The 18,433-nt window shown below is 33.9% G+C and overlaps 1 protein-coding gene across 1 annotated transcript; it reads left to right on the top strand.

The window, feature by feature from the left end:
- The first annotated feature begins 7,262 nt into the window (after window positions 1-7,262).
- LOC131623907 (uncharacterized) lies at window positions 7,263-10,341 on the top strand. The gene is made up of 2 exons (XM_058894901.1): window positions 7,263-7,457; window positions 9,514-10,341. The coding sequence occupies exons 1-2, from the start codon at window positions 7,263-7,265 to the stop codon at window positions 10,339-10,341; spliced, it is 1,023 nt and encodes a 340-aa protein (XP_058750884.1).
- The last annotated feature ends 8,092 nt before the right edge of the window (window positions 10,342-18,433 follow it).

The raw sequence follows: 18,433 nt of genomic DNA, 5'->3' as shown, positions 1-18,433 counted from the left end.
TAAAACATAAAACCATCGCAATGCGATTAATCTCAACCAATCCCCGGCAACGGCGCCATTTTGTTGGAGCGGTAAAGCGGCAAGCAACAAAAGTTTTGGAAGTATTCATCCAGGATTTATCGTGTCCACAGAGATTGGTGAGAAGAACTGCCGTTCGACTATCTCGCGTTCTAAGTTTCATGAATTGGGTGCGGAAAGGTAAATGCGGGAAAAGTAAATAAAAGCAGATAAACAATCTCAATAGCCTAAGAGAAATAGTTATGGAATTTCATTTCGTTCTACCCGTCGAATACTTAAACCTGAAGATCTATCGCTCGAAACTCACAATACGCATCAACATCACCGGGCATCACTCGAGATGCCACATCGGTGCCCATGTCTGCAACACCGACGAAAGCTCAACCGTACTATTCACATCAGCGATTTCTCCACCGACACAAACAACACAGAGGCATTAAACTCGATACCCACTACGATTGTTAGTCCTGAATCCATGTCTGCAACCCAGAAACTAACAGTTATCATTCCTAATCAAGATCTATGGTGTCCATGTCTGCAACAACACAAATCCAGAGCATTTAAGCAAAAAGATCAAGAACAACAACAATGATGATTTGTAAAGCGAATATATAAACGATCCCAAGATCCACAAATATATATACAATAAGAGTAGAAACATACATACAACACCCACCATTGGAATGAAACAAAGGGAAGAGAGAAGATGAATCGGAAAGATCTCACCGGTACAATGAAATCGAGTCAGATCCATGATCAATCCACATGACGTCGCACCCAATGGTGTTTCCTAAGCCTCTAAACTACCAAAAAAGGATCAGAGCTCAACTTGTCAAGAAGAGGTGATAAAAAACCTAAAAAATCTGTTATTAACTATTTATACAAAACTGAGTTTCGCAGTGGGCGCGACGCGCCCTATTTCAGTGCGACGCGCCCTATATAAATTTACCAAACCGCCCTAGAGCGCGAAGCGCCCTAATCCGGCGCGACGCGCCCTAACTTCTGCCAGACTATGTTCTTCAAACTCAAAGAGGGCGCGACGCGCCCTACAGCGCGCGAAGCGCCCTGCACCAGAACAGCAGAATTATTTCCTCTTTGCTCTCGCAGCCGTGTCTTCGACACTTTATTCCTCAAGGCTCCGAAAACGCAAGAATACCTACAAAAATACAACAAAACTATCAAACGGTATAAAAGTATATGAAAATACAAGTATTCGTAAAGTAAACGTAATTACACAAAAACGGGGAATTATTCAAACGGTATTAACAAAAAGCATTGATAAGTGCCACTATTTACATACACAAAATAACTACAATTTGACACTTAACAACTCTCCCCAACTAGAATCTGTTTGTCCTCAAACAGGGCCAAACACTCAAATCGCAAAAGTAAAAATCCAAAGAATCAAGAATCGACAAGATTTGGAAAAACAAAACAATTGTACGGTTCAAACAAAAACGTACGAACAAAGTAAATACTTACCACTATCCTACAACGACAACATGAAAACGAAACGAATCCTAAGTACAAAAATCATATAAAACATTCTAAAACAAAACAAGCTCAATCACGAATCACGCCTAGCAAAAACTCATCGGTAGATGAAAAACACCGAAAGGTGAGGACTTTGAACACTCATCCAACAATCTTGCAAACAAAAGACAAAATTATGCGTTCATCTAAAAATAGTATTGAAAATGCAACGACACGAATCACAAGGGCTTTCAAGGTTGTAATGTGGCTCGGTTAACAAACAAGTGATAAGTCCTAAAGCTAATCGAAACAAAAATTTGCCTAAACCTAAGGGAGTAATTACTTCCACAAAGTTTCAAACAATACAATTCCAATCCAACTTTCTTCTTCATCACACGTTTTACACCAAACACAAAACTTATTAGCACACTCTTATTCATACTCTTTTTGTTATTTTCTATTTCCAAATTTTTCTCTTTTTTCTTTCTTTTTCTTTTCTTTCTTTTTCACATTTTCTTTCTTTCTTTATCTTTTCTTTCTTTTTCACATTTTTTTTTCTTTTCACAACCTCATAATCAATCAACCAAAAAGTAAGTAAACATTCTCTCCCCAACTTGAATTCAACCATATTATCAAAGTGTGAATACTCCCTACTTTCTAAGGCAAGATAAAAATTCAAACCAAAAATCATGGTTGAGGGTTCAAGAAAACAAAGAATCAACATCCATACAAAAATGAGAACCAAACACTCATAGACAAGCATTTAGAAAAAACAACATGGACATTGACAAAAAGGCTCAAAAGGGATACTAATGATCACACACTCACAAGGTGAATTGAATATTTGGCTATGGTAGTTGTGCTCAAAATCAAACAAATGCCTTGATCACTTTCGTGCATTCACAAAATCGATACAGACGAAAGATTAAACATAATAATATCCAGTTAAAACAAGAATTATCGGTCTCTCGCATATATATACAATGGAAAGCCACCTCACATTTATGGTAAAAAGGGGAAACTAATTGTGATTCAAGTCAGGAGCAAGTTATGCAAAAAGAATGAATAGTATGAAAATTGTACAAATGAAAAGTCTCCTAAACATGCTATGCTATAGAAAGCGATAAACGAGTACCTTGCAACGTACAAATTCGATCAATCATTACCGCACAACCGGCTTGTTGAATCAATCAAAATCGAAGAATTACCAAATGCGACTCCAAGTAATCGGGCCAAAATTTGAGTCTAAACACAAACAAAAGAATTAAAAATAAATCGATAAAATACTATACTATAAAGCCTTGGTGTAAGTGGGAAAAAGGCGAGCCGAGTGACCCGTTAAAAAGAGGTCACTGGCCAAAAGCAACCCAGCGCGCGACGCACCCATGAGCACGCGACGCGCGCTACACCAGAAAAACCAGACCAGTCTAAAAAGACAAATTTTCCAGTGAGCCACCACTTAACACCTACACAACTCAATTACAGAAAAACAAAAAAATAAAACCGTTGGGGTGCCTCCCAACAAGCGCTCGTTTAACGTCGTTAGCTCGACGCCTTTATTGTTTCGCGAATGGTAAGAAACTTCCTCGCGGTACGCCAATGCTTTCGCCTCAAACGCAACCTAAAGAAAATGACCTGCCCAAACATTTAATCAAAACTATACGAAACTTAAAACATAAAACCATCGCAATGCGATTAATCTCAACCAATCCCCGGCAACGGCGCCATTTTGTTGGAGCGGTAAAGCGGCAAGCAACAAAAGTTTTGGAAGTATTCATCCAGGATTTATCGTGTCCACAGAGATTGGTGAGAAGAACTGCCGTTCGACTATCTCGCGTTCTAAGTTTCATGAATTGGGTGCGGAAAGGTAAATGCGGGAAAAGTAAATAAAAGCAGATAAACAATCTCAATAGCCTAAGAGAAATAGTTATGGAATTTCATTTCGTTCTACCCGTCGAATACTTAAACCTGAAGATCTATCGCTCGAAACTCACAATACGCATCAACATCACCGGGCATCACTCGAGATGCCACATCGGTGCCCATGTCTGCAACACCGACGAAAGCTCAACCGTACTATTCACATCAGCGATTTCTCCACCGACACAAACAACACAGAGGCATTAAACTCGATACCCACTACGATTGTTAGTCCTGAATCCATGTCTGCAACCCAGAAACTAACAGTTATCATTCCTAATCAAGATCTATGGTGTCCATGTCTGCAACAACACAAATCCAGAGCATTTAAGCAAAAAGATCAAGAACAACAACAATGATGATTTGTAAAGCGAATATATAAACGATCCCAAGATCCACAAATATACATACAATAAGAGTAGAAACATACATACAACACCCACCATTGGAATGAAACAAAGGGAAGAGAGAAGATGAATCGGAAAGATCTCACCGGTACAATGAAATCGAGTTAGATCCATGATCAATCCACATGACGTCGCACCCAATGGTGTTTCCTAAGCCTCTAAACTACCAAAAAAGGATCAGAGCTCAACTTGTCAAGAAGAGGTGATAAAAAACCTAAAAAATCTGTTATTAACTATTTATACAAAACTGAGTTTCGCAGTGGGCGCGACGCGCCCTATTTCAGTGCGACGCGCCCTATATAAATTTACCAAACCGCCCTAGAGCGCGAAGCGCCCTAATCCGGCGCGACGCGCCCTAACTTCTGCCAGACTATGTTCTTCAAACTCAAAGAGGGCGCGACGCGCCCTACAGCGCGCGAAGCGCCCTGCACCAGAACAGCAGAATTATTTCCTCTTTGCTCTCGCAGCCGTGTCTTCGACACTTTATTCCTCAAGGCTCCGAAAACGCAAGAATACCTACTAAAATACAACAAAACTATCAAACGGTATAAAAGTATATGAAAATACAAGTATTCGTAAAGTAAACGTAATTACACAAAAACGGGGAATTATTCAAACGGTATTAACAAAAAGCATTGATAAGTGCCACTATTTACATACACAAAATAACTACAATTTGGCACTTAACACTGGTTAATGGAAAACCATCAGGTTTTATAAAACCTGAGAGAGGGATCCGGCAAGGAGACCCTCTTTCCCCCTACTTATTTGTATTGTGTGCTGGTGTTTTGTCAAGTTTGCTTAAGAAGGAGATGCAGAATTCTCAAATTCATGTTATTCAAGTGGCTAGGCAAGCTCCGGTCATCACTCATCTTCTATGCGTGGATGATAGCTTACTATCTGCTAGGGCCTCGTGTACTGAAGCGGACAAGATCATGGACATTCTCAAGAGCTACGAGGTTTCCTCAGGGCAGATTGTCAATCTTGATAAATCTGAAGTTTCCTTTAGTCGAAATGTTGCAGAAAGAGATAAACAAATGATTCGTAACAGGATGGGAGCTAGGAATATAGAAGCTCATTTAAGATACCTGTGGTTGCCAGCTTTGTTTGGTCGTTCGAAGAAGTTGGTGTTTGCTCAAGTTATTAGTAGGGTGTGGAAGAAGGTGAAAGGGTGGAAGGATAAAACTATGTCGAGAGCGGGAAAGGAGATTTTGATCAAATCTGTAGCCCAAGCTATTCCCACGTACGTCATGGGGTGCTTCAAGCTTCCGGAGGAGTGCTGCAAGGAAATTGAATCTCTGTTGGCTAGATTTTGCTGGGGTTCCTCGACGGGTGATAAGAAAATTCAGTTGCTGAGTTGGTCAAAGATGGCAAAAGCTAAAGGTTCTGGTGGTTTTGGCTTTAGGGGGATTGGGGACTTTAATGTCAGCTTGTTGGGGAAGCACTATTGGAGATTGATGATGGGTTATTCCTCGTTGCTCGAGAAGGTTTTCAAAAGTAAGTACTATCCTCGAACTTCTATTATTGTTGCTAAGCTGGGCTATTCTCCTAGTTACGTGTGGCAGAGTATTTTTGGGGCTAGAGATCTTATTGACCAGGGTTCTAGATAGAGAATTGGTGTTGGGGATCAAGTTAACATCCTTAGGGACAATTGGATTTCTGATGCTTCGGGTTCAAAAGTTGTAGGACCGGTGCTTGGCATTTCTACTGAAGCCACTGCCAGCTTCCTTATCGATGAGAACCTTCGGTGTTGGAATCAGAATTTTGTTAAGGAGTGCTTCGCTCCTTTGGTGAACACTCAAATTTTAAACTTTCCTTTATCTTCGAACACTTTAGAGGATAAATTAATTTGGCACCATGTGAAGGATGGTGATTACCCGGTAAAATCTGCATATCACCTCCTATGGTATAAGCGTGATTCTATGGCACCTGGTCCTTCTAGTCACTCTCAAGATAAGTTGTGGAAGCACATTTGGAAAGCACCTGTTCATAAGAGAGTCAAAAAATTTATATGGCGTTCTGCTAAGGATATCCTTCCTACCAAAGCGAATTTGAGAAAGAAGAGGGTAAACACTACCCCGAATTGTCCTCTTTGCCAGTGCCATCAGGAGACCTCTGATCATCTATTTCTTCACTGTTATGTCACTAAGCAGGTTTGGTTTCTTTCCCCTCTTGGTCTTCGTATCCCTCCCTCTTCTGGTTTGGATTTTTGGCTGGACAAAATGCTGAACTTTGGGGATTCTTTTGGCTCCTAACTGTTTAGTACAATTCTGTGGAAAATCTTGCACTTTAGAAACATGGTAGTTTTCAACAAGGATGTCTTCATTTCCCAAATGGTAGTTACTGAGGCCAAGATAGTCAAGATCGAGATCTGGGTCGTAGGATCATAAGATCTTACGATCTTTTATTGCCTTTTAGTTCTAAGATCTTACATAAATCTTTTTCGTGTGCTTTTGTAGTCAAGATCGAGATCTTTTAAGTAAGATCATAAAAACCATAGTGTTGGGCCTGATTTGTTGGGCTTTCTAACCGGGTCGGATTTTTTAAGAGAACATGCTTTTTTTTGTCTTACTTAAGTTCTGTCTTTCCTAACCCTAAAATTAAAAACGCAAAACGGCTGCAACATCTTCCTCAAACAATACTTTCCTCCTTCTGCGAAAAACTGAAACTTTTCACCATCATCTTCGCCATTCTTCTCCCCCTGCTATCATCTTTGTTCTTCTCCCTCTGTTATCATCTCCATTTCGTGTTCACCTTCTTCCTCCCACGATTCAGCCCTCTATAATGACTTCAAATAAAGGATCACAAAATGCTTCATCAACTGCTGAAAGTGGTGCTACTTATTTTTTATATGACTATCATGATATAGGAATGCATAATATCTTAGATGATTAGACTAATCATTTGTTATATTTATATATTTTGAGCTACTTATTTTGAATTTGATCTTTTGAGCTACTTATTTTAAACTTGATCTTTTGAGCTTATTAAATTAAGGATTGATGGTTATGAATTATTAATTAAATTAATTAAATGTTGTGATTTATAGGTTATCTTGTTCATGTATTATAATTTTCATATTTTTGTCCATGTGAATTTACCATTTTGCCCTTTGATTAGATCTTAGGTGCCGTGATACGATCTTACTTTTACGATCTTTCATAGGCCGTCCGATCTTACTTAAAATCTCGTGCTTGACTACCTTGACTGAGGCCATTGTTTGGACACATGAATACAACTTCTCCAACCCATCTAAAGGAATGCAGAGCTTGGCAGACACAAATGAAGGAACGGGAATTGAGACTTCTGAGATGACTATGATTCATGTTGATGTGGGTTGTTTCGATGACGGCACTATTGCCATGGGGTGCGTGATGAAGGAAGTGGTAAAAAGGGGTTTTACTTTCGGCTACTAGGAAGCAGGTTTTGGAAGTTGATCCTACTATGGCGGAAGCTTTGGCAGTGAGATGGACGCTGAAAACTACAGTGGACCTCAAGATCACCAAAGCAGTTATTCATTCTAATGCTCTTTCAATTGTGGACTGTATAAACCGTCTTTCTTACAGTGTTGAGTTGGAACTAATTATCGTTGATTGTTTATCATTGCTTAGTTTGTTTTCTCTTACTACTTGTGTCATTGTTAGCAGAACATATAACAGTGATGCTCATAAGTTAATGGAATAAAATTATTGGGCTGCCAGAATGCTATACGTTGTGGAAAGTTTGTACTGTATAAAACATGAGCGGTATTCTAGTGGAACCAATAAGGCTGCACATCAAATTCTAAAGTAAATCATCAAGTGAACCCGCACTAGAAGCAGTGCTCTGCTGTGCTATCATCGTCAACGACTTCAAGGGAGCTAGAAAAGACCACTATGAAACTTTAAATTGGAGAAGTGAACACATCATTAAATCTACTACTCCTATATATGCTCCCTCACCTTATAACCGGAACATATCTAGTGATTTTCAATAGTAGAGTCAACACATACATCAATGAGTTTGACTATGATGCACATAGAGTCATATTGTCAGTTGTTGTAGGCAATGTGATATTTCTAAGGGCATTGCTTGATTTAGGTTCACCTAGTAATCTCATAATCCAATACCGCACTTAAAATCAATCAATATCAAGGTACAATTTGTTGATGGATCTTGTAGGAAGTTATATGGAAAGATGGATGATGCCCATATTCAAGTGAACCCATTTTTCTTCAAACTAGATTTTATTGTCATGAATATGATAGTGGATAACAATGAATGTGGATAACAACTGGTTGACACTAAGGGATCAAAATGGAAAAAATTAGGGTATTATATTTTTCATTCTTAGTGGATTATGGACATTTAATCATGAAACCTAGGAAAACATTTATACTAAGACAAAGGAAAATCTACAATTTCTTTTCTAGGGGTGAGAACACAAACATTGAAACTGACAAATATAATCAAATATATGCACCAATGTTTTGTATAAAGGATTTGTTACTAAAAATTCGTCCAAGTATAATGGTCTCTCTCAACTATAATTTCTTTTGACTAAATGCACCTTTAAGGCTCTGTTTGGTAATACTAGCTGGTAGCCGGTAGCTGATAGCTCATGGCCGATAAGTTAATTTGAGTGTTTGGTAAATTAGCTGTATACTAGCTGATAAATATAAAATGACATAAAAGGACAATCTTAATTAAGAAATTGATACTCTCATTATATTATTATATTATTGTATTATACAATTAAATTAATTTTTATAAAATAAAAATACATATATTAGCAAACACATGCAAAAAAAATTAATATATATTAAAATTAAAAATAACATCAAAATATATCGAACAATTATATATAAATTTTTAAATGAACTTATATAATAAAATTTATATATAAATTTAATGAAATACATAAAATAACATCATTACGATTTTAAATTCAATTATACTTATTTAAAATAATAATCTCTTAATGTTTCACAAATTTAAAAATTAGCAACACTATCTCTACATTCATTACAAGACATGTAATTTTAATGTCGTTAAAAAATATTAAATATTGTATTTTTTTGTTAATCGACACGAATATAATTATACAACGTAAAAATTATTTTAAATATATATATAAGGGTAAACTTGTATTTTTGTTAAAATAATAGGGATATAAATGAAATAAAAAGTCACAAGTTAAAAGTTAAAAGCTCAAAAGCTACTTTAAATAGCTTTTGAAAAAAAAGGTAAAAGCTAGTAAAAAAACTACAAACTAAAAGCTAAATGACAGTTACCAAACAAAGTTTTTTTTTTTAATATGAGTTGAAAAGCTAAAAGCTAAAAACTCTGATAGTTTTTAATTTTTTGGCAATCTATTTTAAAATCTAGTTTTTTACTCTTTCAATTTTATTTTTGTTATGATTTTTTAGTCCCCGTCCACTTTTACATATAAGGCACTCATGTTTGGGTTTAAAAAAATTATTTTTAATTAGGATGATTTATTAATTAATATGTTTTTAAATAAATTAATTAATATTTAATAATTTTAATTAATTTAAAAAAATTAATTTATTAAAATATTGAACCTAATCTATGTGCCTATGCCCATTTCATTACAGTGTTAGCCCAGCGCCCAATTGACAAAAGAGTATGTATATATGAGCTTTATAAAGGAAACTTGATTGATTTCTGGAATTACCATTGAGTTGGTTTGCAGTCCCTAAAAGTCTCATTTCTGACTCTGTTTGTGGCGATTCAGAATGCCACTGGTAGCATTCTTTCGTCGGGTTATTGGGTTGATGGAAAATGGTGCTGGAAACTTGTCTCGGAGACGGATTTGCTACCAGCTTTGGCGAGTGAAGAGCTGAGCAATCTTTTAACCATTCTGGCAGAGCTGCATCCTTTGCCAAACGAATTGGACTCCTTCATTTGGTGGAGAGATTCGGCTGGATTTTCGGTCAAAAGTGTTTATAAGTGGCTGTCTGGTTCGAGTCTGTCGGGGACTATGCAGAATTCCGCAAACTCTTCGATTTTTAAAAAGCTTTGGAAAGTCGCGGTTCCTTCAAACATTAAGTTTTTCGGCTGGAGATTATTGCTTGATCGTTTGCCAACGTGTATACAACTCGGGAAAAGGGGGGTTATATTACCAAATGATTGTAGCTGTCCTTTTTGTTCTAATGTCGAAGAATCTGCAATTCATCTCTTCTTCCATTGTTCAGTATCAGTTCAACTTTGGACAAAGACTTTTGTTTGGTTGCGCATTCCGCTGTATAATCTACAGGGGTCGGTCTTGGAGAATTTCGGATCGTTTGTGTATCCGATTGGAAATTTAAACGATAAGTTTTGGAGGATTTTATGGCTGGCAGCAACATGGATATTATGGAAAGTTAGGAATGATTTGATTTTCAATAACATAGCATTCGATTTAAATGTTCTGTTTTGTCGGTTAAAAGCTACATTGTGGGACTGGTTGGGGTTTTGTAATAGAGTTAGCATGGAATTTTCTTGGGAGGATTGGTTGATAAATCCTGCTGAGTGTTTGTAATTTGATGGTTGGATCGTAAAAGTTCGGTAAATTTCCGACTTTTATCTTTGTACTGTTTGGGCACTTCTAGTGCCATAATTTAATATAATCCTATTGTTTATCGAAGAAAAAAAAAACATTTAGACGTGGGACAAAACAAAACTCTTATATCTCACAAAAGTTTTATGTTTGACAAATCAAAGGAAACTTCCATAGTAAAGATCTAAAAAAGAGCTTTTAACTTTTAATTTTTAATTTTTCAGTTCACATTAATAAAAACAACTATCAGCTATTAAAATATTCGTGTTAACTTATTAGCTATCAGTCATCAGGTATAAACTACTAGCTATCAGCTATCAACTATCATCTATAAATTATCATCTATAAACTATCTGCTATCAGCTACCAGCTAGTTTTACTAAACAGAGCTTAAAACTATTCATTGAAATATTTGTTTCACAAATTGGCTATTTACATTCTCCACATAATCATTAACTTTCTAGGTAGCATCTTTACAAACTTAGTGCATGTTGAAATGAGTAAAAGAAATATGCCATTGACAAAAAAACCAGCTAAGAAAATCTAGTATAAATATTTTCATAAAACCACTTAAGAAAGCATCGTTGCCAACAAGATTCTAGTGCTGCTGCTATGATCTTGGATTCTATGCATGCTTTTGGTTCACAAGGCTCATCTACAATTAAGCAAAAATTCAACTACTGTCATGATCACGTGTAACCTATTATACACAATTTCTATAGAGATCAAAAGAACTCACAGTTTTGACTATTCATGTTTGAAGGAGAAAGGAATCCAAAGATGACAAATATCATCCCAAAAAATAGAACACCAAGCTATTATCCTTGGAATCCTTGATTCATGTAATTCATATGTAAAAAATAGAACACAAGATTTCATCATTACAACCCAAATGAAGTTTAACTTATTGATATTTTTGTGGCTACTCAGTTAAATTTTTATGAAAAAGGTTAAATCATTATGCACTCAAAGTAAAAAAATTTGGTTTGCAAGTGATTCGGGAAGAAACATTCTAGTTCACGTGGAATGAGTGCACTATGATATAATGGTGAATTCTAATGTAGGATTTGATATTCTCCATATCTTGAAAATACTCTAACGCTCAAACGAGCGAGGGTCGTAAGGGAGATGTAATTTGATGCCTAAGTCAATGGTGTCCTTAAGTGTATAGTTGAGACTAACGTGAAATATGTGTTTTATAATAGAGTTTTAGGATTTTTCAGATCTAGAACCTTTCACTCTCTATAGTTTTATGAGAGGACATGTTTCAAAGGATCTCACCAAGTACAATTTGACGGTCATCCTTCTTCTGATTGCTCTAATCATGTATCCTTCTAAGACATGTTCATCTTAAGTTCTGAGGTATTAGGACCTTCTTCCTAGATAACTTCTCTAGGGGACTTATCTCACTAATCTTTTTTGTCTTATCTTACCCTCTTTAAAAATTTACTAGTATTGCTTCTATAGATTATTAGGGTAGACTCTTTTCATGGTCCTTAGATCCCTTGAGTTGTTCATGGGCCGAAGAACACAGAACAGCAAGACCAAAGTATTGGATGACACTTTGGAACCATTTATCCTTAGGCTAATAAAGCTTCAAAATCTTTCTGTTGTGGTTAACACACTTTAAACAATCGGGCTCCTGTTAAAAAATAACAATAATATTAGTCGTAGGGAATTTGTTTAAAACATATAAATAACAATCGTTAACAAATATACATTTCCAACCCAAACATGCCCAACATCATTATCTATATAGTATATCACTAAGAAGGTGTCAGAGGACCATTGTAACACCCTAAAACTCCAAAACTCTTATTTAATTAAAATCATACGAGTAATACACATTCAAACATCAAAGATGTCACACATCTCTATAAACAATATATACTTCTAATTAAAACTTTTTCAAAAATACACAACGGATAGTACCAAAATAATCTCAACTGGATAACTTTAAAATCAAAATAGTTCAATGCACATGCATAAGGGAAATAGTCTCGCAAATCACAGAGAAACAAAAATAGAAATCAGAACAAATCTCGTCTCAGTGTTACACATCAGAGCGACATCGCGGAACTAAACGAAATTATTAAAACAAAAATAATAAAGAAGGCAGTAAACGTCATCCCTCAACTCAGCAGCTACTACTCACTACTTGTATCTGCAACATAGGCATAACAAGCCACAGGATAACAGAAAATGGGTGAGAATAATCCTTACAAATGTTAGCGGTGAAATTAAACAGCAGGGTAGTCATAACAATATTTAGATCATTCTCACATAGTTACAACAACAATAGTGATTATAATGTAAATGTGAAATGCACCATACTTCTCCTCCAATATGCATGTGATACCGGGTTTTTGGGCATCAGAGGTGTGGTACTAATTCAACCATGTCTCAGGTTCCTCTCTGAATCATGTTTCTCTCTAAACATGAGACCGTCATGTTTTCTCTCTGAACCTCACCTCACTTGATCGAAGTTCTACCTAACTCCAATATACATGCATGCATGAATATGGCAATAACAATCACAAAACTCAAAACAACAATAGAAAATTATGCTCAATCATACTTAAACATGTTCCTCTATGAACCATAAATTCGCGAGCACTGTAATTTCTCTGAATTACTCAACTCAGAAATATTCAAATAACTAAATTTCAATAATCATATCAATAATCACAATAGAGTAAAGTTAAATTACTACTAAGCAACTCAAATTATATCATAACTCAACAAAATACATCAAAACACACAAATATAGTAAGAAATTATTTATTTTATACTCACAACTCATCAAAAGGGTGACAATTGTTGTATTTAACTCAACATAATTCTCAAGTGAACTCTAAACAATTCTATCTATAACCATTTCCATAACTCTAAAATGACTCTAAACAACTCTAAAGTGTTTGATTGACAACCTTTGCATGATCGATAACTCAATTGAACTCTATTGGCTGGCGGCCAAACTCTGGTAATAATTAAAACAACTCTAAGGTAATAAATTTGTCTCTTAAACTTATCAACAGGGTAACAAAAATTCACTGAAATAAAAATTGCTCGAACTGACATAAACTCATATAACAGGTAAGCTGCCTAGTCTCAAAGACAGTCGCCTCTCCAAAGAATATAGAACAGTCAGTGCAACACACCCCGATACTCAGATGACATGGTCAAGGTTACTAAATAACCACATGTACATCACACCGATATATACATGAGACTTATCCGTTAAGATAATACATCCTACAAGATGTATGTATACCCTAGCGGTTGCCTTATACATAGACTACTGCATCATCTCAGCATACCTATCTCGGAGCCAAGAAAGACGAAAGTGAGCCTCCGTATTAACCTTAAACTCATATTTCACCTCCTTATCAGTAAGCTCAAAATCATTAATAGCACTAATACATGCAAGCTCCTGGCTAATAACAATAGCGGTGAAGAAACTATCTAGCAGAGGAAGATGGTACAGAGAGGTGACATCATCCAAGGAAACCGTCATCTCACTAAGGGATGATCAAAGGAAGATGTCTCCTTATGCCATCGCTCAACATAGACTGACAATAGTGAAGCATCGAGCATGGTCAGGGAACAGTCCACCAATGTAAGGAGACAACAATCATCTACAATATCCCTCACCTCCCGTGTCATCGGGGCATCTAAGAAATTCTCCAGCTTTACCCTGTGGGTGGGCACCTTCAGCTACAGTTGGTTCTGTAACAAAGTAAAAAGCATCAGTTATTTTCAATGTATCAATAATAAATAAAGTCAATTTCAACATAACATATATATACCTCTCCCTACCATAATCTGAATTTCATACGAATGACATATCTAGTGAGCACGGGACGGTCACTAGGTCCTCCAAGAAATTCTTCATCCGTGTGTACAAACGGCTCCATCAAAGTTGGAGCAATAACCTCTATATCATCCATAGGAATAGACTATATATCATCTATAGCATGCACATATGTATATGTATCCTCCAGAGCATTAGCCTTTGTATCCACTAGAGGAGTCACCGTTGTAACAGCATAAAGAGTCTCTGAATCAGCCACGCGGCCTTAGTATAATGGGCCACTTCTATCTCGGTTGCCATCTACATATCATTCTGACCTTGACCCTCCATATCCTCAGCTCTTATATGGACATCATCAACAAGCGGCTCATTAGCAACATCAAGCGGCTCGTCAGCAACATATTTGGCCCATCCATCAGCTCTAGCTACTCTACATCGAATACTGTAGGGTGCGCGACCCTATTAAGTCATCTGCCTCTTGTGACAACCGGGGGGCTACCTTCCTCGCTCGGATATGTGAATCCTCTACATCATTGATCCTTGCACGAGCCCTAGCTGCAACTCTGTCACGATGCCTAAAAGTAATTGTCTCGTTCGATCCTCTAATCTTCACTACAAAAAAAAAAGATATAACTTAAACTATCGGATTTTTTAAAAATTCGAAAGTTAACATGGCTTTCCCAGATATTTCAAAAATTTTGGAAAACCATCTCTATTTTTTCTTCTATCGGATATTTCAAAAAATTCAATATGAATGTATTCATTTTATCAGACTTTTCAAAATATTAGGTAAAAATGTATGACAAACATGAGTTTTTGTCAGATATTTTAAAAAATCCGATAAAATGAATAATTTTTACGGAACATTTGTAAAAATCTAGTAAAAAATATATTTTTTCAAAGAAAAAACACGTAAAAATGCTAAATCGCCAGGAAAAAACACACTTATTTTGAAAATTTTGATAGCTTGCTCGAAAAATCCATAATGACGTTGAAGTTTTTGAAAAATTCGAAATGTTTTAAAAAGAATGGTGAAATGTATTTTTATTTAGCAAGATTAATATGATAAAATCAAACCATTTGTGGGGTATTTGGTTTAAGTGTGGGGGTGGTAGGGAAAAATCTTTATAAGGTTAATTAATGGGTTCAATTTATATAGGAGCGATTTTGTTCTATTTTTTAAAATTCAATTTTTTTTTTTAATTTTGGAAAATATATTACAGAAGAAGATGCTTAGACATCAAAATTGATATGAGTGATTTTGTTCTATTTTTAAAATTCAATGGATTATTTTTCAATAATATGCTACAGTAGAAATTGGCACAATGATGCAAAACCTAATTATTATGGGAAATCTACCTGCACCCCCTATATTAAGTCTGGCACCCCACATATCTTTATAATTTGATCATAATACTCTCTCATAGTTAAAAAAAACCCAATTTTTACTCTTGACAATATCGTTTTTCAGTTTTTCAAAAAGTTTAGACTTCTACCAATAAATTTGCAGCTTATAATAAATATTTACAAGTGTTGTTTTTAATTAAATTTATGCATTTATACTCCAATTTTGCATTTATATCGGATATTTCGTAAAAATCAATTTTTTATCAAAAATTTAAAATATATGATAAAATTCAAATTTTACTTTCATTTTTATCGACAATTTAGAAAAATGTAATATGCGTTTTTTTTATATACCGATATTTAAGATATTGTTGGTAAAAATGCATATGTGTTTACTAGTCATTTATGAAACATTGGTAAACACACAAAGACACTGTATTTTTCTAAATTGTCATATTGCACGGGTGTGATCGGATATTTTAAAATTTTCTATAGCTCAAATTTGGTTGGATGTTTTTTGTTTGTAGCGAGGACAAGAGGAAGAGATGGCGAGAGTATTCATCGTTTTAGCGAGAGAGCAGAAAGAGCCGCTGCAAATAGTTTTGGTGGAGAACAAATGCATATTAGACGGATAATTAACCTACCCAATCTACATTTAATTAATAATTATTTACTATAACCGGTTATAAAACCAATCCATATAAATGGTTATATTTTTACATTATCGGTTATAAAACCAATTTATCCATAACCACATTTTATAATTTATTCTAAAGTTATAATCAAATTTTAATTTAAAACCGACTTCGAAAATTTGTATTTTTTCGATAATTTTTTTTTTCATATTTCCGAAAAATCTTTTTTTTTTCAAAAACACTCAATTTTCAAAAAAATTGATTTTGTTTATTCCGATAAAATACGATTTTCGTATTTATTTAAAAAACTCAATTTTTTCGTATTTCGGAATTAACTCGATTTTTTACGAGTTTAGAAATAAAATTAATTTTTTTCGTATTTCCAAAAAAATCAACTTTTTGTATTTATGAAAAATGATTTTTCTGTATTTAAAAAAAACTCGATATTTTTGTATTTCCGAAAAATTGACTTTTCATATTTCCAAAAAAAAATCGATGAAAATTGATTTTTACTATTTTCGAAAAAAACTCGACTTTTTGTTTTTTTTGGAAAAAAACTCAATTTTCCGTATTTTTGAAAAATAGCTTGAATTTTTTGTATTTCCTAAAAAAAATTGATTTTTCGTACTTTAAAAAAATTTATTTTTCATATTTTCAAAAAAACTCGATTTCTTTTCGTATTTTTTTAAAAATTCATTTTTTTATGTTTTTAGAATAAAATTAATTTTTTGTATTTTCGAAAAAAACCAACTTAATCGTTTTTAAAAAATATATATTTATTTGTATTTCTGAAAATAATTAAATTTTCAAAAAAATTTTAATTTAGTTTTTATTTTAAATATAGATGTTCAAAATATGGATTTGATTAAAACCATATTTATAAAATGTCCAAAATGTGAATTTGGTTAAAAATCATATTAAAATTAACCGATTTTTTATAATCAAATTTAAATATGAATATGGATAATTTATATAACCGATTAATTTGAACACCCTTAAATAAACCTCATCAAAAATCTCATAAAATATAGACTGAGAATTTTATTTTTGTTTTAATCTGCCAAAAACTAACATTTAGTGGATAATTTTTCTACTAAAAGAATTTGAACTCAAGACATTTCAAATGATTTATTTTAAACTAAAGTTGGATAGCTAATTAAACTTAACTACTTACTTAAACGAAGATTAAAAAAGATAACATTATTAATACTAATATGTTAAAGTCTTAAGTAATAATGTAAAATGATTTTCATCATTTGTAAAATGTGCTTCCTAGACGGCTAGACCCCACATGATGTAGAGAGAATACCATTTATTAGAAAGAAAAATTGTAGCTTTTAGATTTGCCTAAATTGATTTTAAAACTTTTGGCATAATCAAGAATGCCTTTAACGAACTTGAAGTTCAGAGAAGTGATTGAAAAAAGATGTACATGTAAAAGAAGCAATTACGGAAGCTCGTAATAGAGCAAGAATCAACTATAAACCATGTTTGAACATATGAAAGATAGATAAAAACAAAGCACATGTGAACCTTTGGTTTTAACGTAACCAAGATGTGAACCCACTCAATCAAACTTGTTAAACACAAAATGCATGGAAAAAGAACATGGCTACTTTATGTTAGGCAAGTTTGCTATGTGCATTTTTAGGAAAAAATATACAATAACAAAAACGTGTTAAGGATGTTTTAGGATAATAGAACGTTCCCAAAAAAGAGTAGGTGACAAATTTCAAAGTGTGGTGGTGAGGTAGGTGGGTAGAAAGGAATGGACATGCTTTACTTTTTTTGAAAAAGAGGAATGGAAAATGCGTCTAGCCTAGTTTGTACTTTATATAATAAAAGCATTTTCTTTATATACAAAAATAACAAAAGAGCTTTTTATTCTTATCAATTTCAAAGTCAAAGAAAAATATATATTCTTTAAGGGAAATCAATTATTTATTACATTAAGGACATGTTTATTTTAGTTTTTTAAATTTTTTTTATTGTGTCACATGTTTTTTGTTTAAAAAAATTGCGTAGATTTTTTATGTATGAATTTTTTTTAAAAATTGATTTAAATTTTTTTTTTATGAAATGTTAATATAAATATTTTTTATAGTCATATTTTTAAAAATTATTTAACTTTGAAACTATTTTTAAATAATTATTCATAAAAATTATTTTTGAGATATAACTTTTAAATTGTACGATTTTGACTATATTTTTATCTTCGTATATTTATGTTACTGGAAGTTAAAAAAAACATATATATATATATATATATATATATATA

The sequence above is a fragment of the Vicia villosa genome, unplaced genomic scaffold (assembly GCF_029867415.1).
Source record: "Vicia villosa cultivar HV-30 ecotype Madison, WI unplaced genomic scaffold, Vvil1.0 ctg.000089F_1_1, whole genome shotgun sequence".
NCBI classification, from domain to species: domain Eukaryota; kingdom Viridiplantae; phylum Streptophyta; class Magnoliopsida; order Fabales; family Fabaceae; genus Vicia; species Vicia villosa.
This window is presented reverse-complemented; position numbering and strand designations above follow the sequence as displayed.

Excerpts from the sequence above, each read along its gene's own strand:
- LOC131623907 (XM_058894901.1), top strand. The coding sequence starts at position 7,263 with ATGGCGGAAGCTTTGGCAGTGAGATGGACGCTGAAAACTACAGTGGAC. Across the intron at positions 7,458-9,513 it reads CTCTTACTACTTGTGTCATT|TCCCTAAAAGTCTCATTTCT; the intron begins GTTAGCAGAACA and ends GTTGGTTTGCAG.